Genomic DNA, 23,203 nt, shown 5'->3' with positions numbered 1-23,203 from the left:
AATCCACTCAACCAGTTGCAGAGGGAAGGGAGTCATCCAAGCCCAAGAGATGAATAATTTACAGGAAAGCAGAAACATACCATAAAATAACAGAAGGACAGAGGACAAGAGAGCCTTCTGTGTGTCACTGGCCTTAGACCACTTGCCAGAAACGGTCCTAAAGAGGCAGACTGGTTGACAAAGACCTCTACAGCCAGCAGACAGCCAAACAGCTGTGGAAGTCGCAGGTGGTGACAAGCAGGGGAGAAAGTTGATCCCTTCTCATAGTCCTGAAGGCTGCCAGCCTGACACCAGTCTGTTGCAGGGCTCTGCTGCGATCCCCTGCCGTCCCTTCTCTCTCTACCCCCTGCAGTCACCCTCCTGGTCCTCACAGCTCTAACACATTGGTTGGAGCAGACACTTTCACCCTGGTGGACTCTGTCCCTGGCAATTCAGGGAGTAAGACCAATTCCCTCTGCAGGTGGCGCCTCCCAGAGGACCCCCTCTGGCCACCAGGACCTGGATCTCGTCCTTGAGGCTGTCTGCGGCTCAGCCAAGAGCTTCCCTCCCCCCAACAAGCTGGGGGCATAAGAGAAACGCCTGAACAAAGGGGAAGGAGAGATGGTGGCTGCCTCTTCCAGGAAGCATTCCCTGCACTAGAGCAGACACGAACGCGATTGGGGTGCAGGGATGCTGGGGTGGGGCAGGAGCAATGGGATCGATGGTTTCACTGTTTTTGCTCTCTCCTCCGCGGCTGCCCCAGCGCCCCTATGATTTGCTTCCTCCATCCCTCCCTTTCCCAGCACACACCTCAGGGGTTTCAGGTGAACTCCCGAATGCCAGGCAGCTGCCTGTGTCCACTATCCCTGTTAATGCAATTTTGCTTTGGAACAGAAGAATAAAGTGTGTGTGAGGAGGTGGGAAGAGCCCCAAAGAAAAGGCTAGGATAATGGAGAGCCGGGCAGCTCTGGAAGTGGGGGGAGGGTGCTAGCACCTGGCTACAGCCGGGGTGCCTGGGGCGGGGGAGAAGAGAATGGTGGCAACATTGAGCAGCCCTGGCACCTGGAGGAGAGGGGTGCAGCGGGAGCAAAGCGCCAGCGCTGGAGCCCAGGACAGGGCGGAGGGCAGCGGGCAGCGCTGCTGCCCTGCTCCCCGGCTGAAGGCGGCAACCCCAGCGGGCACGGCCGGGCCTCGGGCATGTGTGTGTGTATGTGTGTGTGTGTTGGCGGGTTGGGAGGGCGGGAAACGCCGGCAGTCGGTCGGCCAAGCCCGGCAACCGGGCGACAAGCCAGCTCGGTCCCGCGCAACGGCCGGAGAGGGGCGAGCGGAGAGCGGCAAGCAGTTCCGAAGGGCAGCGGGGGTGGGGGGGGGGGGGGGGTGGCCACGATGGGAGCCCAGGGCGCTGGCAGCCGCTTACCTGGCAGGGTCTTGTGAGCGGTGTTGCCCATCACTCTCGGGTGGGGGTGGGCAGCGGCAGAGAAGGCGCGGAGGGTCCCCTAGTCCGGTGCTGCTCCGCTATGCGAAGGGCCATTGACAACTAACTAGTCGGCTGCTGCGGCTGCGTCCTAGGCGCGCGACGGGTCCCCGGCTCCGAGGGCTCGGCTCCGGGACATAGCTTGCTGCCGGCACGAGCAGCAGCGAGCGAGGGAACAAGAGAGCAGCTCCCCGGGCCACCGCCGGCTCGCGCCCCCGGGAGGCGGAGCCACCTGGGCTCGGGTAGGGCCGGCCTCCGCTCCGCCCCGGCCCGCCCCGCCCCGGCCCGCTGCTCCCCTTTGCAGCTGCTCAGCGGCCGCCGAGGCGCGGGGGACCGGGGGCGGAGTCCGGCCGCATCTTTTGAAAGTTTGGAAAGGGCAGCTGGAGAGGAGCAACGGCGAAAAAGCCGGGAGCCGGCGCCGCTCCTCCCCTCCCTCTGGGGCCTCCCAGGAGGACGCGCGGGGGTGCCGAGCTTTAGCACCGGCCCGGCAGCCGTTGCACTGTGCACACCCCGCAGAGGTCCCTGACTCTAGGAGCTTAGCAACCAGGACAGACTGACAGACGCGGCCGGCCGAGCCTGCCAGGGCACAGGCTTCCAAGGGGAAACTCGGGCGCCCAGCAGGACAAACGCGCAGATACTGGCAGGAATGAGACAATGCATTCGTTGACTTCAGTAGCAAAAAGGGACAAGTGCATTTACTAGTGAAAGAAAGAAAGAACGGACGGGTAGAGCTAGAAAGAACCTAGTTTGGAGGTCAGATAATGCACGCCACTTCTACCTCCGAGGAGACCGGGCCCTGAGAGGCCAAGGGATTTGCCCACAGCTAGTTAGTGGTAAAACTGGGGCTGAGATAATAGAATTTAGAATTGAAAAACGCCTCACAAGCCATCTGGTCCAGTTTCCTCATTTTACAAGTAAGGAAACTGAGGCCTTCAAGGGCTATGTGTTAGAAGAGGTTCTTCCTATCCCCACTAGTCGTTCCTGCCTTTCCCCCACGTAATTTCTATTTTGCATTGACTCATCTGTAAACCTGTTCTTCTCCCCCCCCCCCCGCCCTCCGCGCCGGCCAACCCACAGTTTCCCTGTTTTTTTTCTTTTGTTTTTTGTCTTTGGGTGCCAAAGTGACTGGTAGATGCTTACTTAGTAAATGTTAAATTAAATCAATGGATGAATGCACTTGCCCAACGTCACACAGTGAGTTTGGTAGAATTTAGCTTCTCATCCAAATTATCTAATTCAAATTTTAAAAATTTATTTATTTTTGCCACTACCCCTTTAGGTGGACCCAGATCCCTGGGTTCTCAGTCCAGGCTATTTTTTTTTTTTCCTCACATGCCTCTTACTCTCTAATGAAGAGACAGGATGTTGGTCTGGCGTTCCGGCTTCTTGTTAAGTGAGTTTTTAGAAGACAGTTACTGTAGCTGTTTGAGCAAAGAGCAGTCTGGCACTGTAGGAGAAGGGTAATGAGGGTAATCTCAGTAGGGCAAATAATAGCTAGCATTTGTACAGCGCTTTACATTTTGCAAAGCGCTTTACAAATATCTCATTTCATGTTCACAACAACCCTGACAGATAGGCGCTATTTTTCTCCCCATTTTGCAGATAAGGAAACCGAGGCAGAGAGAGGTTAAGTGCTTGCCTAGGGTGACACAACTAGTAAGTGCCTGAGGGTGGATTTGAACTCAGGTCTTCTCGATTCAAAGTTCTATCCTTTGCACCACCTAGCTTGCGTAAGTGTCAGAGAAGATGGGGGCTCGGTGGGAAAGGAATGGAGAGAAACCAAATATAACCAGGGTAGCCCATAGGGATCTTTATTATAAGATAGAGAACTTTTTTTTTCCAATCCACAGTACAAAGGGAATACATATTAAATTTAAATTCTAGACGTCCCCAGAGGGGGAAACATTCACAAAAGCTGCCTTTGCTCTTTCTTAATTACAAAACAATCATTACTAGGGGAGAGGGTCTCCTTTAGGTGTGGTTTGCTTCTGTCTGGTTGCCAGGTTTGAGGAAGGAGTAAAAAGTAAGAGTAAAAAGTCCTCTTGGGGGTCATCTAGTCCAATTTCCCTTATTTTTCAAATGAGGAAAATGAGCCCCAAAGAAGTTAAGTGATGATAAACCTGGATCATGAATTTGGCCCCAGGTCCTATGATTCTGAAGTCAGCACTTTGTTCATTTTACCGTAAGAAGCCCACCTTAGCGCAATTAGAGACCTCCAGACAGGAGCAGTGAAAGTTCCAATAAGAAGGAAGTTGCATATATTGATGTAACCCAATTTGACCCAGTAAGAGATTGTTAACCCAATGGTACTGTTAATGGGATTGGGATCTGGACCCCAAAAAGGAAAAACCCTGGATTTTCCCAAATGGCCAAATCTCTGGTTTTTGCCTGAGGCTATAATCGTATCAACTGGTTTTTTCCTGTGGCTATGCCCAATCTCCCAATTCTCTGTTACCCTTAACCTAGCCTAGCCCTCCATTGTTTTACCGCCCTATGGCCACGGCCACTTCCCACCCTTGATCCTAGCTAGGCTCCCTTCTCCCTTGGGTACATGGTGCAGGTCCCTGGCATTCTATTACCTCAGTCCCTACAGACTACTTGGCCACTCCCAGATATCTCCCAGTCTTTCCGTATATAAGGTCCATCTTGTCTCCATTAAGATGCTCAGATTCTTATAATCTAGCCACTGCTCGGATTCCTTAAGAGTCTGGCCAATATGAAGGATGTTCTAATAAACTTTGTCTTTGGCTGAAGGAAGGCTTGGGTCGCTTCTCTCACGCAGGACCTGCGTATTGTGATTTTGGGATCCCAGCACCCCAGCACCCCTAAACCTCAACACTGTTTTGAGGCTTGACTTGTTTAAGGAAAATTTTAGTGATGTCTTTTGTTTTTCTGTCACAGTCATTTTTTAATATACTGCCCTATACCTTTCCCAAAGATGTGTCCGGTTGTCTTCAGTAACAAAGGAAAACAGTTAAGCAAAACCAATCGATAGTGACCATGCCTAATTGTATATGTAGCATTTTTTACCTATAGCCCCTCACCTCTACTGTTTGTATCAAGGCTGTTGTCAGATTGTTATTTGTACAGAACCCATGTTTCATAAATACTGAGCTACCTTAATATTTGGAAAGGCACTGGTCAAACTTTTTTTTTCTTTTTTTTTTTCTTTTTGGTGAGACAATCAGGGTTAAGTGACTTGCTTAGGGTCACACAGCTAGTAAGTGTCATCTGTCTGAGGACAGATTTGAACTGAGGCTCTCCTGACTCCAAGGTCGGAGCTCTATCCACTGCACTACCTAGCTGCCCCTCTGGTCGAACATTTCATGAGTGAAAGTCAAAAAGCTGAATGCCACCAGCCATTTTCCAGTTTTGAAACTCTGGGAGTGAAGACTTTATACTGGGGGCTGGAGTCAGCCAGTCTTTTAGCTTGTTTCATTTCCTATTTCTGCAGAAATGCATAACCAGGCTGGTTGTGATTGGGGACACTGGGACATGGTAAAGTGTAGTCGTAACTTTAGCCGTTGGTCACAGAGAACATTCTTACTTTTGTCAGCTGCCTGTAATTTAGCAGTCCTCCCAGAACAGAGGTGCATTCAGAGAGCAATTACTCTTGATAAATTTAAGTGGTCAGTATTGGGCAATCTTATGGGAATGCAGGCTCTGAGGCAAACAAAAATGCTCGGCCTAGTGAAAGCTGTGCAGGTGCACTCTGTGTGCAGCAAACCCTGACATCTGGCTTGCAAATCCAGATTTTCACATAATTACAGAGCAGTCTTTTGCCTCACAAAGGGATTCCCTCCGCGGGATTTACACTTTGCCTAGTTCCAAAAACGATTTGATGTAGCATACAAAACGTAATGTAGCACAGGATAGTTATGGGTAATAACAGAACAGGGACGATCTGAAAACAGCAGGAGGAGATGCTGTCAGGCACCTTGGGTAAATCATTATGATCTGGTCATTAAACTTGCCTCGGTTTCCTAGGAGTTAAGGCCAAAGCAGAAGCACAGGCTGCACAGTCCATTGTCCAACAAGAAAGAGCCTGCGAATTAAAGTTTGACCTGGAGCAGAAGTCTGAGATGGAGTTTACCACATGAGTTCTTCTGTAAGGGACATTGTTCACACAGCAGATCCTGTATTTGAGTTTTCAAAAGAAGCGAACACTGCTCCAATGGAGAAGACCAAGGAAAGACACGAAAGCTGTATTTGAAACGCTATCATAGGAAGGGGAGAATTTGTTCTACTTGGCCCCAGCGGGCAGAGCAAGGAGCTAAGGGTGAAGGTTTTAGGGAAGCAGATGTCATCGGGAAGCAATTAAAGCATACCTAACAATTGGAGCCATCCCAAAGTGGAACGGAAATGACTCGGGGAAGTAGTGTATTCCCCCTCACTGAAGCTCCTTATACAAAGACTACATGACCATTGGCCTGATATACTACAGAATGGATTCTTGCTCAGGTCAAAATTGAGCTAGATGGTCTCTGAGGTTCCTTTCAATTCAGATTCTGTGATGATTCTAATATTAGCTCTCTATAAAAGATAGAGGACAAAGAGAAGATCTAGTCTAGTATGTTTCTTTCTTATGGCCTAATTAATATAGGGATTTAATTTGGATAATCTATCATAGGTTCCCAAAGTGGATGATACTGCTCCCCCCCGGGGGACACTGGAACTGTGGAGGGGTGTTGTAGCTTAAGGTGCAATTGGGGGGCATTGAATAAAAATAAGGGGGCATGGAAGCATAAGGAAAAAAGAGGATAAGAAAATTTTGGAAAAGCATTCGTACATGTTTCATCTGTTGTGCAACAGAGTTAAAGTCATAGTGATTACATTATTTTCCAAATAAACACACACAATGCAAGTTGTAAGTGATCAGTGGTCAAGTCCTCTGACAGGTCTTAACAAGCAAGTGTCGGCAGGTGAGCTCGTCACACATTGCCGGGAAGTCCAACATGCATCGGCAGGAATATGTGTATGTGATGACTTGTTTACAATACGATACTATATGGTCACATGAATCAATATTGCATCATCAAAATTTCAATGCAGGAAAAAACCTACAAATTTACAATGAATTATTAAATTTAAGTTGCATCATTTAAAAAAAAATTATATATATTTTTGGAATGACACAAATTTAAAAAAAAAAACTGCTGAAAGGTTAAAGAAAGTAGATTTCCAGAGGGGCACTGAGTAATTTCTTTTAAAAGGGGTCAAAAAAGTAGGCCAAATAAGTTTGAGAACCTCTGACTTCTAGATGAATTAACAGAATCATAGACTCATAGAATCTTTGAGATCTTCTAGTCTAGTCCCCTTCCCTTACAGTTAACTTTTCCAATTGGTCTTTTTTCTCAATTATCTTATATCTTAAGGGAATGTTTCATAGTGTTTGGACCTAGAAAGGACTTCAGAGGCTAACCTAGCCCAATCCCATTATTTTAAAGGTGAGGAAATGGAAGACCAGAAGGCAAGGTGACTTTCCCAAGTGCACCCTGGTGTTATTAAGTAGCACTAGATCTAGCAAGAAGTCCAAATCTGAGATCCCTTTTGCTACATTATACTCCTTTCTTGGGGCAGCTAAGTTCTGCCATGGTTACAGTGCTGAGCTTGGAGTCAGGAAGATCTGAGTTCAAAGCTGACCTCAGTGGGACCTTGAGCAAGTCACTTAACCTTGGTCTGCCTCAGTTTCCTCATCTGTAAAGTGGGGATAATAACATCACCTACCTACTAGGGCTTTTGTGAAGATAAAATGTGACAATGTTTTCTAAAGTACTTTGAAAACCTTAAAGCACTATATTCATGCTATCTATTATTAGGTCTTTTGAAGACAAGGGAAATGAGGCCCAAAGAAGAACCACAGATTCATAGATCTAGAGATGGAAAGGAGCTCAGATGCCATCTAGGACGACCCTCATTTTACAGATAAGGAAACTGAGGTCCCAGGACTTTAAGTGACTTGCCTATGAACACACTATTAGTAAAAAAAAAAAAAAATCAGCTGGACCCAAGTCCCTTTACTCTAGAATTGGTGCTTTTCCCACTGTACTACGCTAGCTCCAAGGTCACCCAGCAAGGGAGTAGCAGAGCTAGACTTCATCGTATTATAGGTGCTATCAATCATTCAATCAACTTGGCATTTATTAAATGCTTACTGTGGGCTAAGGAACCTAACGCCACGCAGTCTGTTCCCTGCCTCTTATTTTACAGATGAAGGAACTGAGGTACAGGGCAGTTGAGTGATTGTATAATTAGAAAGCATCTGAAGTGGGAATAAAAGTCAGGTTTTCTGGCTCTGATTCCAGCCCCTTTCCTCCCCAAAATATGGCATTGCTGCTTTGGCGGTTACTATAGCACATAATTCCTGAATTCTTTAACTAACACCTCCACTATAGTTATTCTATGTAAATGGTAAAAGTGATAATCATGTGCTTTTGTTACCAGGTATGTGGAAGGTGGGGGTCAAGGAGTGGGAGTTTATGGGTAGATATGGCTAATTTGTGTTGCTGTAAATTTGCACTTGTGTGACCCATTTTAGCACTGGTGGGAGTAGGGAATGCCTAAGGGTAGGTCCAATATTTTCCTCAAAAGAGGTTTGAATCTTCTTAAACATTTACACCAATACAGCAAGTTTCTAAATTTTAGTCCCATAAAAAGAGAGAAAAGGACCTATTTGTACAAAAATATTATAGCAGCTCTTTTTTGTGGTGGCTAAGAATTGGAAATTGAAGGGATACTCCATCAACTGGGGAATGGCTGAGCAAGTTGTCATATATGGTTGTGACAGAATATTATTGTGCTATAAGACATGATGAGCAGGATGGTTTTCAAAAAAACCTAGAAAGACTCACATGAACTGATGCAGAGTGAAGTGAGCAGAACCAGGAGAACACTGCACACAATAACAGCAATATTATTCAATGAAGAACTGGGAATGACTTAGCTATTCTCAGCAATACAATGCCTCCATTTTTTGAATATTGTTTGAATACAGACTGAAGCATGCTATTTTTTACTTTCACTTTTTTTCTTTTATTCAAGTCTTCTTGCACAAAATGAGGCATATGGAAATGTTTTACATGATTGCACCTGTATAACCTATATGTGATTGCTTACCATCTCAGGGAGGGGGGAAGGGAGTGGGGAAAGGGATAGGATTTGGACCTCAAAACTTAAAAAAAAAATACAAATGTTAAAAAAATCGTTTTAACATGTAATTGGGGGGAAATTATATATGTACACACACATATGTGTGTGTGTATATATATATATATGTATGTATATATATATATGCACATACATGCATATATATATATATATATATATATATATATATATAAAGTCTTAGTCCCCAAAATCTGCCCTAAGACTTTTGGGATAACCTATATTGTTTGGGACCCCAGAATTCGGAGGCTCATCAGTCTTTATAAGGTATTTCAGAAATTTGCTCGTCTGCTTTCCTCAGTAACAGATGAAGAAAATGAGCCCATTGAGGAGAAGTAACTTGCTGATGGGCACACTGGTAGCAAGCCTCATAGGAAAGAAATTACATTAGCCATAAAGCATTTTTTAAAAGCAGCTGTTGACCACTGGCTATCACATCCATAAAAGAACCACCATACAGTCCTCTGTGGAAGGAGGTCTGCTTTCAATGGGCCACAGAGTATGTACCATGTGCCTTGGCCTAGCAGTAGAGTGTAATGGGACTTTCCTATTAGTTGGCTATACGACCTTGGATAAGTCACTGTCTTTCTTGGCTTCAGCTCTCTTCTCTGCAAAATAACGGAATTGGATTAAATGGCCCTAAGGTCCCTTGCAGTCTCTATGTCCTGTGATTCAGATTCCAAAGCCTACTGAGATTATTCAGTCATTTGGCAAGCATTTCCAAAATCAGTCAAGTAGCATTTAAGTGTCTACTCTGTGCCGGGCACTGTGCAAAGCACTGGGGACACAAAGAACAGCAACTAATAATACCAACTCCTGATCTCAAGGAGCTCATAGTCTGCGTGGAAGACCACTTGCAAGTAGCTATGTACAAACCAGATATTAACCAGCTAGCTGGGGCCACTTCTTCCTGATCATTTAAGTGGATAAGATGTCTGAGGCTCTTCGAAGCCTGAAATCCTGTTTCTCTTCACTAGAGAACGCCTTTCAACTACAGCGGTTTTAGGTGTGGTGAAAACGATGCTGAGCTGGTCCTTCTGGCAATAGTCAATCAGCAGGGCCAGCTACTTCTGAAGAAACCTCACCTAGTCAGAAACAATGAGGCTCTGTCATCAGCACGGATGATGCTGTCATTCTGTTGACTACAGCTGGAGAGAGAGATGCCTTTAAATGCAAACTCCCCAAACGAACTGAAAAACAAGATTTGCCTTCCACTCCCCCCGCCCCAACACATCAAGATACATCTCTTTTTAAAGGTGTGTTCAGCAGCCTCTGCCTGAGATCGGCTAATGGCACCACGTGACCACGACAGGATTCTCTTCCACAGAAGAGCCAGGGTCATATGATGCATTCATGTGTGTATTCACCTCCCTTCATGTACGGTAGTTCCTATTATACAATGAACACATCACCTATTTATATACAGCTCAAGTCTCCCAAGCAGCTCAAGATGTTTCACTGACACTTTCATTCATATTCAGAACATTATAAAGTAAAATTTAGTAAGTGCTGAGGCACCGAGAAGCTCCTCAAACAGCTCAGATTAAGAGACGAACGTGATGCTCCCCTCCGTGGGCATGATGGTACATTTCTCCCCCATTCCCTGATCACCAAGAACCGGCTTTGACACAGGGTCCCAGGGTTTAGAACCCATCACAGCTCTAAATGTGAAAAGTTATGTAGTCCAACCTCTTAATTTTAGAGGACAAAACAGAGATGGAGCTGGGATATGGAGGTGATTTTTAGCAGTATTCCTAAAGGAACAGGAAATGTTGCCGAGGAGGTAACATTTTGTGCTGGGGCGGGGGGAAATAATGGTTTTCAGAGTCAGAAGATCTGAGTAGCTGGTCCTGCTGTTTACCATCTGAATGACTTTGAGCAAGGCACTTTCCCCATCTAGGTCTTAGTTTTGTCATTTATAAAATGAAGGGTTTGTATTAGATGGTCTCTTCCAGTTCTATACTAGTATCCAGTGGCTAAAGTACCTTTGAGCTCCAGGTTCTAAGAGCCCTGTCAGGGTTTTCCATTGTTAAACAAACCCTTACTGCCTAGGGGGACAGATTAGCTTTGAGAAGCCATTTTTTCTAGCCCAAGGGAGAAGTGAACTCGTTCTCCACTTTCCATTCTCTCTTCTCCTACCCACTTTCCCGAATGTCCCATCTAAGAGGGGTACCTCTCATGACTTTGGGACAGCTTGGCCTCTGTTGCATAGGTTGGGAGATTTTGATGATTCTTGCTGACTTTATGGACCAAGGCTTCTTAACCCGGTTTCCTTGCATCCCAAAGGAGTTCATGGGTAGATATCAGGGTGTCTGTGTTATTGGATGGAGAAAAAAAATACATCTTTGTTTTCACCAACCGCTGACTAATATTTAGCATTTTTTGCAATTATAAGTTTGTTTTTAAAAATACATTATTCTAAGAAGGAATACCGAGGCTTCACAAGACTGCCAACGGAGTCCATGACGCACAAAAAGGCTAAGAGCCCCTTTTACAGACCATGACACTGAGATGCGGAAAGGTCATGCAGCCACCCAAAGTTTGGAAAGCAACTTAATCGAGCCTTTTGGACTTCGGGGTTTGGATACCTCAATTCCCTGCGTAAGTGCCCTGTTTGCTCCAGCACACTCCCATCTCCTTGGTCCTGCAGGGAAAGCCTTTGGTTTCTAATTAGTGGTCTCCTCCATTGTTACCCCTAGCCGCTAGACTTGGCACATACTGCTCTTAGTAGGCACTTAATAGATGTTTGTTGAATTGAGTGCCCAAGACCTTTGCTAAAAAGCTGTAGCTCCGAGTGTATCCCAGAAAGGCGGATCTGGGTGGGGAGAGAGGCTACACAGAGCAGGAGACATGCCTTCAATTACGGGGACAAAGGAAAACGCAGGAGGGAACAGCGGCTGGGCCCTGCTTCGAATCTCCCCGTACCGTCTCCCCCTCGGCAAGCCTTCTGCCCTGGCCAGGAGCTGGGTTATTGTTGTTGTTGCTGGTTTTAACCTGGATGCTTATCACTCCAGGGGTGATGAATCGGAGGACTGCTACTGAAGTTCTAGAGGCAGAGTGAAGGACCCAGCAGTCACTGGGAAGGAGAGAGAATTTTCAGGGGCTAGCACCCAGCCAGACTAGATGGGAGATAGTTATATGAAAGAAGTAGGTTTTTGATACCTTCTCGTCTCAACTCTGGCTGCTCCGAGTAAGTGTTATTTGAACATATGAGTCCTTTTGCTGATGCAGAAGATACTTCTGGTGGGGGTTGGGGGGAGGAGTTGGAGAGCCAATTCAATTGGCAAGCCAAAGGACAGGAAGTTTCCATTTCTAATTGTCCCTGAATGATTGGACTGATGACAACCTCTGCCCCAAGGAGCTTTGACCCTGGGCATTGGCAGAGTGGTTGGCTGCCTCTGAGACACGGCATGAGCAGTGTGCACAGGCTGATTTGTAATAAGGGATTTTCCCTACTGGCTTTTTGAACCCAAGACTTGAACTGAGAAAGCACTGCTTGTGGATCCTGTAAGACTGGTCACAATGGTTTAGGAATTCCATGTATTTCAAGTAGCCGTCGAGTACTTCCCATGTGTCTTGAAGGATGGGTAGGATTTCAACAGGTGGAGATGGGGAGGAGAGGGTTGGGAAGAGACAACCTTCCAAGTATAAGAATGCTATTGGCAAAAGCATGACAGATTTTTTTTTTTTTGGCAACAAATGAGTACAGTCAAGCAAAACAAATTTCTGTGTTGGCAATGTTCAAAAAATGTGTGTCTCATTTTGCATATTAGTCCGTCACCCCTCTGTCAGGAGGTGGGTAGCATTCTTCATCATCTGTCCCCTGGAATCATGGCTGATCAATGTGTTAATTGGAGCTCTTACGCTTTTTTTAAGTTATCCTTTGGAAATAGGATGTGTTGGGGAAAGATGAGTAGCATTCGTTCCCTGGAGAATTTCAGCATGTTCAGTGGGGTTCCCAGCTCTCAGAATGGAACTACGAAAAATAAAGTCTCCATTATCATGGGAAGGACCAGACGGTCTCAAGCAAGACCTTACTTAACAACCCAACCCCAGGGAGGGAATGAGTAACGTGGTTATTCTGGTCCCACCAGTCTTTCTGCGCTAACTCTAAGTTTGAGCATAGGCCTTAAAGCTCGTGGGCAGTAATAGGCTCTGAGCCTAGTCAGCCCCTCCCAGATATTCAGAACCCATCCAACAAGGAGACGGGCAGAGATAGGAGCCATGAATGGAAGGAAAACTATAAGGAAAAACTTGCTAACAACTGGAATGGCCCCAAAGTGGAATGGGCTAGCTTAGGAGTCAGTGGGCCTATACTCACTTTCAAGCCTGGATGGCTGCTGGTCAGATATTTGGTAGAAAGGATTTTTATTTGGGTTTGAAATGGCCCTTTCAACTCTGAATTCTGCAAGAAAGGAAAGGTCTAGCAACTGTCCTGCAGTCCAAGCATTCATTGCAGGGAGATCCAAGGTCAAATCTTAAAATAGGAGGACAGAGAATCTCAGAAATGTCCTCTCTTCCCTCAGGAAGTTTTAATTACGAAAGGTGGGATCTCGAGTAGCTTTGCCTCACATGAAAAATAAGGAGCTGAGATGGTGGGAGGGAGGGCTCAACTCACCTAAGGGTTCTTAGCCTGGAGTCCATAGACCAGGGATCTGGGGATAGGTTTCAGGGAATCTGTAAACTTGAATGGGGGAAAAAATGACATCCTTATTTTCACTAGCCTCTAACTGAAAGCTAACATTTCCTTCCTTCCATTTTCTACCAAATATCTATTTAAAAACATTCTGAGAAGGAGTCCATAGACTTCACCGGACTGCCAAAAGGGTTCAGGACACGAAAAAGGTTAAGAATCTTTGGACTAGAAGATTTTTCAGGATCTTTCCAGCTCTAACATTCAACCATTTTAACTCAATGAAGCGAGCATTTTGTCTCACACGTATCAGATTGGCTAAAATGATAGAAGGGGAATATGACAAATGTTGGAGGGGATGTAGAGAAACTGGGACATTAATACACTGTTGGTGGAACTGTGAATTGATCCAACTATTTTGGAAAGCGATCTGGAACTATGCCCAAAGAGTCATAAAACTGTGTCTGTATACCTTTTGACCCAGAAATACCACTGTTAGGTTTGTTTCCCAAGACAATCAGCGAAAAAGGAAAAGAACCTATATATCCCAAAATATTTACAGCAGCTCTCTTTGTGGTGGCAAAGAACTGGAAATTGAGGGGATGCCCGTCAATTGGAAAATGGCTGAACAAGTTGTGGCATATGATTGTGATAGAATACTACTGTGCTGCATGAAATGATAAGCTGGTTAATTTTAGAAAAACAGGAAAAACTTTCCATGAAGTAATGAAGAGTGAAGTGAGCAGAACCAAGAGAATGTTGTATATAGTAACAGCAATATTGTTTGAAGAATAATTGTGAACAACCATTATTCTGAATATTATAAAAACTAAATCAACTATAAAGGACCTACAAAGGAAGATGCTACCCACCTCCAAAGAAAGAACGGATAAATAGAAGTATGCATAGTACGATTTTACTTATATTTATAAATCTGTGTTAAATGGTGGCCTTCTCTAGGGTGAGGTGAGAAAGGGAGGGAGGGAGACATTCAGAACTTAAAATGTAAAAATAAGAAATTTAATTAATTTTTAAAATGAAGCAAACATTAATTAAATGTCTACTATGCCCTGAATGACAAATGTAAGGGCCATTTGGGACTTAGGTGGTAGTGGTGGTAGAGAATATATCTGGGTATAGTAGGCACTAAGTGGAAACGTTAACAATTTTAACTTTGCTGAGGCTGGCTTCAAAGGAAGCCTCACAGAAAGAGACATGGGAATCTTGGCTCTCTCTCCCCTGAGGAGAGAGAACTCGGAGCAAGGAAACCAAATTTCCTTCGCTCCCCCCCCCCAATACTCATATTGTATCATGAAATTGATTCACTGAAAAGGCCTCCACAAAGAAAACTCCAACTCTACCAGCAGCTGCTTTTAAAGAAACTCACAGCCATCTGCTGCCTTGGCCCTGGCTGCACTGTGGGCCTGGGTTGCTATGCACTGCCAGACATTTGCAGAAGCTGTCAAAAGCGGGGCTTGAAGCTGCAGGGGCAGGAGGAGGGGAGCTGGGCCACCCCAACTCGATGAGCCAGACAGCTTCCTCCTCAGCTCTCCCCTGGACAGTGATTAACAAAGGCAGAGGCCCTGGCACCCCTACCAGCTTTTTCTGGAAGCGGTGGGGTTGGGGATGGGGATGGTGGGGAGACATTTGCTGATACAGGGAAGAACCACACCCACACACTCTCCAAAGAAAGAAAAAGAGACATTTATTTAAGTCATGAGATATGAGGACTAAAAACTCAATGAGACGACGATTGGCTTGGATCTCCAAAACCTATTTTCTTAAAGATGAAAGGCTGGGGCAGCAGCAGAACATTTGTCTGAATAGAAGGATCATAGAATTAGAATGAGGGCAGACCTTAGACATTATGTAGTACAAGCCCTCTCCCCTCATTTTACACGTAAGGAAACTGAGTCCTAGAGAAGGGGGAGGACTTACTCAAGGTTACCCAGGGAGCAAACAGAAGAGGCAGGATTCAAACCCAGGTCCTCTGATGCCAAATCCAGTGCTTTTTCCATTATACCATGATGATAACTTTAAAAATCTTCAATTTAAACATTATCCCAATCCCTTCCCTCACACACACATACACACATGCACACACACACACACACACACACATACACACACGCACACACACACTTAATTTTTCTGGTTCAGACTTATAATTTCATTGGCACAGCAAACTCTCAGTGAGAAAACTTGCTTTTGCAAATTAGTACTTTATGGTCTTAGTTTGTTACCTAGGGCATCAAGAAATTAAATGGCTTGCTCAGGGTCACACAGCTATCATGTGTCAGGAGTGAACTTGAACCTGGTTCTTCTTGACTGGAATTGTCATAGATTGAGCAGCTCTCTATCCGCCATCACATACCCAGACTCATTTGGAGCCCTCAAAAAAAGAAAAGAAAAGAAAAGAAAAGAAAGAGAAAAGAGAAAGAGAGAGAAGAAAAGAAAAGAAAAAAAAAGAAAAGAAAAGAAAAGAAAAGAAAAGAAAAGAAAAGAAAAAAGAAAAGAAAAGAAAAAGAAAAAACCTTGTGAAAAGAAGACTCTTTCCTCCTTCAGGGGCAGCATAGTTCAGGGGAACAGAGACTAGATTTACAGTCAGGAGACCTCGAGTTTTGTCCTGGTTCTGGCACTTGCCAGTTGAATAATGATAAGTCACTTGACATAGCTCTGAGCCCCCATTTTCTCATGTGTCAAATGGGGATAATAATGTTTGCCTTCCCCACCTTACAGGATTGTTAGGTGGAAAGTGCCTTGAAAACTGGAAAGACTTTGTCAAGATGTGAATTGTTGTTAATACATTATTTGGGAACTCCAAGTTTTTAGTTCGGAAACAGACAAGAAACCTTGACCTCCTCTGGGGGCTCAAGAAGGCAGTCATGAATGAGCACAGCACTGTACTCTCCTTCTTCTCCTTGAAGCCTCAGATCTTTCCCTTCCACCAAGTCCCTGGTTGGCACAGCTGGCATACGTGCCAATTGCCACAGACATACTACTGGCAGTGCCTCCATTGCAGCCTCTTGAGAAGCATGTGGAGGCTCAGAGGCCTGAGGGCATCTGGCCCTCCTGGTACTAAAGCTCAGCCCCCAAAAGACCCTGGTGAAAGCCCTAGGTCTCCTATTGCTCCCTTAACCCTTTACCTTTCTGTTCAGGAGAGCCCAGGGTTGTGGTAGGGAGCCTGCTCCTTATCCCCAAGGCTTCATTGCTTTGCATTTTTTAGGTTGGCAGGCTCCTGGGAGCATGGGATTTAAGAAGGGACCCTAGAGATCCTGGCATCTAACCCCCTCATCATCCATGCACAGAGACTCTTCAGGCTGTCTTTGAAATCCTCCTCTCCCCTTCTTACCCTTAGTGGTCATTTATATAAATTTAGCAGACGTTTACTGAGTGGCTCCTGTGTGCTAGTTATTGTGCAGTGACAAAGAAGCCACGAAAATGAGTGAAGCATGTTTCCTGCCCTGAAGGAGCCTCTCGTAAGGGAGATGAGACAAGCATACCCCCAAAGCACTCCCGAAAGCCTGACATGATGTTATGAGAGAAATAAAAGGGGAGGGGGTAAAAAAGCCCTGACTCTGGAGTCAGAGGACCTGGGTTATTAACTCTGGTTTTAACTGATATTAACTATCTCTGCAACCTTAGGTAAATCCCTTAACTGCCCTGGGCCTCAATTTCCTCATCTAAAACCCAAAGAGGCAGGGATAGATAACCTTAAAGGGCCCTTCCAACTCTAGATCCAGCTGTCTTTACAAAGAAGTGTGGAGGGCACAGGAATAATAGCTAGAATTTATATGAACATTTGTAGGGCAGTGTATAGAGCACCAGGCTTGGAGTCAGGAAGACCTGAGTTCAAGTCCAGCCTCAGAAATTTATTAGCAGGTCACTTCACCCTGTTTGCCTCAGTTTCCTCATCTGTAAAATGAGCCGGAGAAGGCAATGACAAACCACTCCAGTATTTTTGCCAAGAAAACCCCCAAATGGGTCACAAAGAATTGGATGTGACTGAACAACAATAACCACAAAAACATAGCACTTACTACGTTCCAGGCACTGTGCTAAATGCTTTCCAACTATTGTCTCATTTGATCCTCAAAACAGCCCTACAAGGTTCTGTTATTATCCCCACTTTACAAATGAGGAAACTGAGGCAAACAGCAGTTAAGTGGCTTGGAGAGCTAGGAAGTATCTGAGACAGGATTTGAACTTGTCTTCCTGACTCTAGGCTCAGCTGTCTATGCACTGAGCCACCCAGCTGCTGAAAGGTTTCTCACAAAAGGCGGCCCTTGAGCTGAACCTTTATGGGAACTGAGGGGCCTGAAAGGGCCCCTGAAATGTCACTGTGCCTATGTTATGATGCTCATTTTCCAGTTGAGGAAACTGAGGCAGACAGAAGCTAAGTGACTTGCCCAAGAGCACACAGCTAGTAAGTGTGTGAGTCTGGATTTGAATTCAGGTCTTTCTGATTCCACCTTGCCTTTGCACAGGCAACAGGTTACAAAATGTGTGTATGAGCAACAGTAAGGACAGAAGTTGACTGGCATGACTGAGACAGAGTAATATGTAATCAACTTTGAAAGGGCGGACAGAGCCATGCTGTGAAAGGCTTTCTATGCTAAATGGAAGGGTCTATGTTTGATCCTAAAGGCAATAGGGAGGCATGGAGACTTCTTGAGTAGGGAAGTGACATCATTAGTTCTGTGCTTCAAGAATATCAATTGGGCAGTGGTGTGGAGGATGGGTTATGCTGGGGAAAGGCTGGATGCAGAGAGCCGAATTAAAAGGCTTATGTAACAGTCTAAAGGAGAGGTGAGGAAGGCCTGACCTTTGGTGGCGACTGTGTGAGTAGAGAGAAGGGAATGGAGCCGGGGGACTTTGTGGAAGAAGAATCACAAAACTTGGCACCTGATTAGCTGCAAAGGGTGATGAGAAGGAAGAGCTCAGTATGACTCCTAGGTGGCAAACCAGAGTGACCCAAAGAACAGTGGTCCCCTTAGACAAACAGGAAAGTGAGGAAGAGAGATGAGTTCAAGGAGAAAGACAGCTGGTTCTGTATTGGTTGTGTTGAGTTTGAGATACCTGTGATACAGTCAAACAGGTGTCGTCCCAGAGCTCAGCAGAGAAATGAGGGTCAGGCATATAGACTTGGGAGTCATCTCCATAGAGATGATAGTTGAACTCAGAGGAATCGATGAAATCACCAAGTGTCAGACGAGGAAAAGATCCAGACAGACCCCTGGTATACATTCACTCATAGGGTTGGAACCTACATGAAGCTTCTTTAAAAAATGCTAAGGTTTGGTCAGACATGTAGGAAGAGAGACACAACAGAGAAGTGTCACAAAAACCTGGGCAAGAGAGAATAACTGGATGGAGGGGGGTAGCTAACAATGTTAAACACTGAAGACAAGTGAAGAAGTTGGACAACTGGGAAAAGACTGTTGGATTTAGCAATAAAGAGATCATCTGTGACTTGGGAAAAAGCAATTTCAGTTGAATGGTAAAGGCGGAAGCCAGATTGGAAAAGGGTGGAGAAGCGAGTAGGAGGTAAGAGGAGAAAGACAACAAGTGTGGACAGCTATTTTTTTTTTTGTGGGAGGTAAGCCATTAAAGGGTGGAGAGATATGGGGATGATTGGTTTGAGAAGAGAGTGGGGTCAAATGAAGATTTCTTTGGATGAACCTTTGACTTCCCTTACATCCCATGGTCAATAAATTGTCATTTACAACTCTAAAACTACACGTACAACCTATTGTGAGAATCTTCCTTAAGGCCCATTTCCTATCATCACTTCCCTGCCAGAAATCTTTAATAGTTCCCTACCTCCTACAAATTTGTAAGTTCACAGTCTTCCACATTCTGGGATTGGGCAACCTTTCCAGATTTATCTCTTTCTATCTTTTATATGTACCCTATAATCAAATCCAGGTAGAGTAAATTATTTACCATTCTCTGACATATACCACATTTTCCTGCTTCCTTGTCTTTCTGAACTGCTTTCTGGCTGTTGAAATCCCACCAATCCTTCAAGGCCCTGATCAAATACAGTCTCTTTCACCCACCATTTATTACTAATGTGACCTTGGACAAGTGATTTAATCTTTGAGTCTCAGTAACTCCATCTATAAAGTGGAGGGGAGGGAGGTTGGACTTAGTGGTTTCTAACATCTCATCCAGTTCTTACTTTACTATCTGTAGGCTAAATGTTCTATGATTCCCACCCATCCATCTCCAGTACAGGAAGAGACCTCTCACTTCTTGCCTTTGCTTTTACTTCTTGTGTGACACTTATATCAGGCTTCCTGCTCTATGTGGTTATGGGCACATATCTCTTATCTGCGTGCCTTATCTGTTATGTTATCATGCCTACTGTTCCCTGTGTCTGGAATGGTCTCCTTCTCCCTCTTCACCTGTTGGATTACTGCCCCTCCCTTTAAGTCCAATTCAAATCGGACCTCTTTTCTGAAGCCTACTCTGATTCCCTTGAAGGGTTTTGAACAAACCAATAACATAAACAGATCTATGTAGAAGGAAATGTGGAAATATGCAGGAAGGATTAGAAGGAGGAGAAAGTAGCCTGAGTTCAAATCCAGCCTTAGACACTGGAAACTTACTAGCTGTGTGACCCTGGACAAGTCACTTAACCCCAATTGCCTTACTGGGGAAAAAAAAAAGTAGAAACAGCCTCTCCTACCAAAAATATCTCTACTTCCTATACTGCCTGAAATGATACCATTTGAAGTTTATGGTGTTGGGGTTGAAAGTATTGCACTTCTAAGTATCCTCTTAAAAAGCCAAATCTCCCTGGGCTGGTAACGCATCAAGCTGTTATCAGGTATCCGCATCTCAAGGTGAAGGAGTTTGTCAGCTAGCTTCACTCTGAAGCAGCTGCTGGAAATCCAGCCTGAAGAGCTTTCTAGTGGTAGAAGTATTTTGGAGGTTGGGATACTGCCCAGAAGTGGCAGCCATGCGTGAGTGACTTCCTGTGCAATGTGGAACATGGGTATGGTTAGAGATGCCAGGAAGAGGAAAGGGAACAGAAAAGAAAGGCTCGAAGGAGTGAAGCAAGCTTCTTTTAGCTACGTGAATGTGTTGTCATTCAGTCTTTTCAGTCATGTCTAACTCCTCGTGACCCTTTTTAGGGAGTTTTCTTGGCAAAGATACTGAAGTGGCTTGTCATTTCCTTCTCCAGCTCGTTTTACAAATGAGGAAACTGAGGCAAAATGTAAGTTACTCAGGGTCATGTAGCTAGTAAGTATCTGAGGCTAGCTTTGAACTCGTGAAGCTGGGTCTTCTTGATTATTGATTACTGATTGAATTACTGATTGATAGAACTAGTGCTCTATCCACCAAGCCACCCAGCTGCCTTTTATATAAATGTAGACTGTCTCTAAAGAGAATTCCTTTGCTTTAGTTAGGTCTGATAACAGTCTTGAGTGATTTAAATAATCACATCTAGAGTTGGGATTCTTTAGGATTTAAAATGATAGGATTATGATTCTATGGACATCCTATAGATAGAAGGAAACTTAAAAGCTATCTAATCCACTGAAGAAGAAACTGAGTCCCCAGAGATTAAGTGACTGACCCAAGGTCACCCAGGTAGTAAGTGGCAGATCTAGGTAGATAATTTGGGAGATATTGGGCTATTCACTCAAGTAGGAAGACAACCCTCCTGGATATCCGAGACAGAAAGGTCACCGAGATGGGTGGTCACTGGGTCTGAACCTCATGTTGGTGACTTATTTTGGAGAGAAGTGGTAGGATTCCTATTCCCTGGACAAGCTTCTGTGAGCCCCAGATCATCTTGGGGGTTGTCTCTGAAAGAGGAGGTCCCTAGTCTAACACTGTATCACTAGAGCTGTGACCCAAGGAAAACTGTCTGCCCCTAAACCAAGAATCAGCCCTCCTACAGTGTGTAGAGACAGGGCCTAGAGAAAGATGGGGCTGCTGCTGGGGCCATGGCATATCATGACCAGTCATGCTGCCTGATGGGGACTTCATAGAACGGAAGAAGGAACTACAATAAGGCATGTTGGTTGCTGCTGCTGGGGCCATGGCATCATGACCAGTCATGCTGCCTGATGGGGGCTTCATAGAACGGAAGAAGGAACTACAATAAGGCATGTTGGTTGCTTCCTCACGCTTCCTGATGCAGGACTGTGGGAGTAAAGGCCTTCTGAGGGCCTAGGCAGGCACCTGGTCAAGATTAGAAGTGACTGACGCTCCATAAAGCCTTTGGGAGAAGGTTGCTCTTTGGAAGTTTTCTTTATTTTCCAAGAATTTATTTGTTTTGCTCATTTTATTTTCCCAATCTTTTCAATAACATTTCCTTTTTAAAAATTTTGTCAACTGTGTGCTTGCAAGACGAGCTGGCATCAGCACACTAGCTGGTATCATATAATTATTTCCCTGGATTTTTCTGGATGGGGGAAGGACCTAGAGATACGAGAAATTCCTTAAAGTATTCCCAGGATGTTCATGTTGTTCAGTCTTCTGACACCAAGTTTACACAAATTTTGCCAAAGGCTGACTCTGCTGATATGTTCAGTCTGAGTCCTTCCTTATTTTTACAGAACCACAGAACGTTAGACATCGGTGAGGCCTTAGAGATAATCTAATCCCTCTCCATAATTTTACATATAAGAGTAATGGGGTGCAGAAGTGACTTTCCCATGACGAACAGTAAGGGGCAGAGCTGGTCCTTGAACTCAGATCTTCTGAGTCCATTAGACCATGACTAATCAATTCTATCTGTGCCTTTTGTTTTTTCTCCCCAGAGTAACTTTGGGGAACTAGTATCTATTGAAACTCATTTTATTTATTCCTGACCGTTAATGTAACTTGTCAAAATCTGCCTTTCAGGTTAGAAGTATGAGGATGGGGTTATTTCCATTAGCCAACTAGGCCACTGATGAAAATATAGACAGCCAGCAGACACAAAGACACACACACACACACACACACACACACACACACACACACACACACACGCTGATAATAAGTCATGGAAGAGTACAGGCCTGATCCCTGAGGGACAGTACTTATTCTCTCCTGCAGCTGACACTGACGTACTGAGAGCAGAGCTTCCTTGTCCACAACATTACCAGTTAGAACTGGCAAATGGTTAAAAGCTCTCTTTTCCCAGAACAGTCAGTGAAAAGGAATTTGTTTAGGAAGGATTCACGTACAGTATGTCCTCAGTTACAACACAGAACAAAACCTGCCTGCTACCCACTTGTGTTAAGATCTGAGAGCCTCCCTCTTCCCTGGCCCTGGTCATGGTGATTACATGATGGATGAGGAGTAGGGGTATGGTTGGGAAGGGAGCTGAAGAAGAGGACTGTCACTTGTAAAAATTTAATCTTTCTCCCCCCCCCCTTCAATAAAAACTAGGGCATCTAAGTTATTCTGAGTATTATAAATACTCAAATCAACTACAAAGGACCTATGAAGGAAGATGCTATCCACCTCCAGAGACAGAACTGAGGGGAAAAAAGTATGGATAGTATAGTTTTATGTACATTTATATATCTGTGTCAAATGGTGGCACTCTCTAATGCGGGGTCGGGAGGAAGAGAGAAAATTCAGAATTTAAAATGTAACAAATAAAAATTAAACTAAAAAAAAAAGCTAGGGAAGGAAAAATCCCCACATTCCACCCTTTTTTGAATTGGCCTTAACTTGATAAATGTCCCTCAGCCTCCTTTTCTTGGAGGCAGTGTGGCATGGTGAATAGGGCTCTTCTGGAAGATCTGGATCTGAACCTTGCTTCACACAGTTACTGACTAGGTAACTCTAAGTAAATCACTTTACCTCTCTGGGCCTCAATTTCCTTACCTGTAAAATGAAGGGGTTGGATGTGACGATTTTCTAAGTCCTCTCCTACTCTAAATATACGTACCTGTAGTGGTTCCTTGTGACTTAGAAGCCTGCAGGTTCTTGCTGCAGAG

At 44.8% G+C, this 23,203-nt stretch overlaps 1 protein-coding gene across 2 annotated transcripts in view; it reads right to left on the bottom strand.

Annotated features, from left to right (window-relative positions):
- Positions 1-1,637, bottom strand: part of NEURL1B (neuralized E3 ubiquitin protein ligase 1B) — a 71,809-nt gene extending 70,172 nt beyond the window's left edge. Inside the window, exon 1 of one of the 2 annotated variants that reach the window (XM_020969136.2) lies at positions 1,397-1,637. In XM_020969136.2, coding sequence (XP_020824795.1) covers positions 1,397-1,427 — 31 coding nt within the window. In that variant the 5' untranslated portion in view covers positions 1,428-1,637. The remainder of the gene's footprint in view (positions 1-1,396) is intronic. The other variant, XM_020969135.2, reaches the window with a different exon arrangement.
- Between the last annotated feature and the right edge of the window lie 21,566 nt (positions 1,638-23,203).

The sequence above is a fragment of the Phascolarctos cinereus genome, unplaced genomic scaffold (genome assembly GCF_003287225.1).
Source record: "Phascolarctos cinereus isolate Bilbo 61053 unplaced genomic scaffold, phaCin_HiC Scaffold_2;HRSCAF=192, whole genome shotgun sequence".
In the NCBI taxonomy this organism is placed as follows: Eukaryota; Metazoa; Chordata; class Mammalia; order Diprotodontia; family Phascolarctidae; genus Phascolarctos; species Phascolarctos cinereus.
Note: the sequence above shows the minus strand (reverse complement) of the source record. Positions and strands in the feature narration are given on the sequence as shown.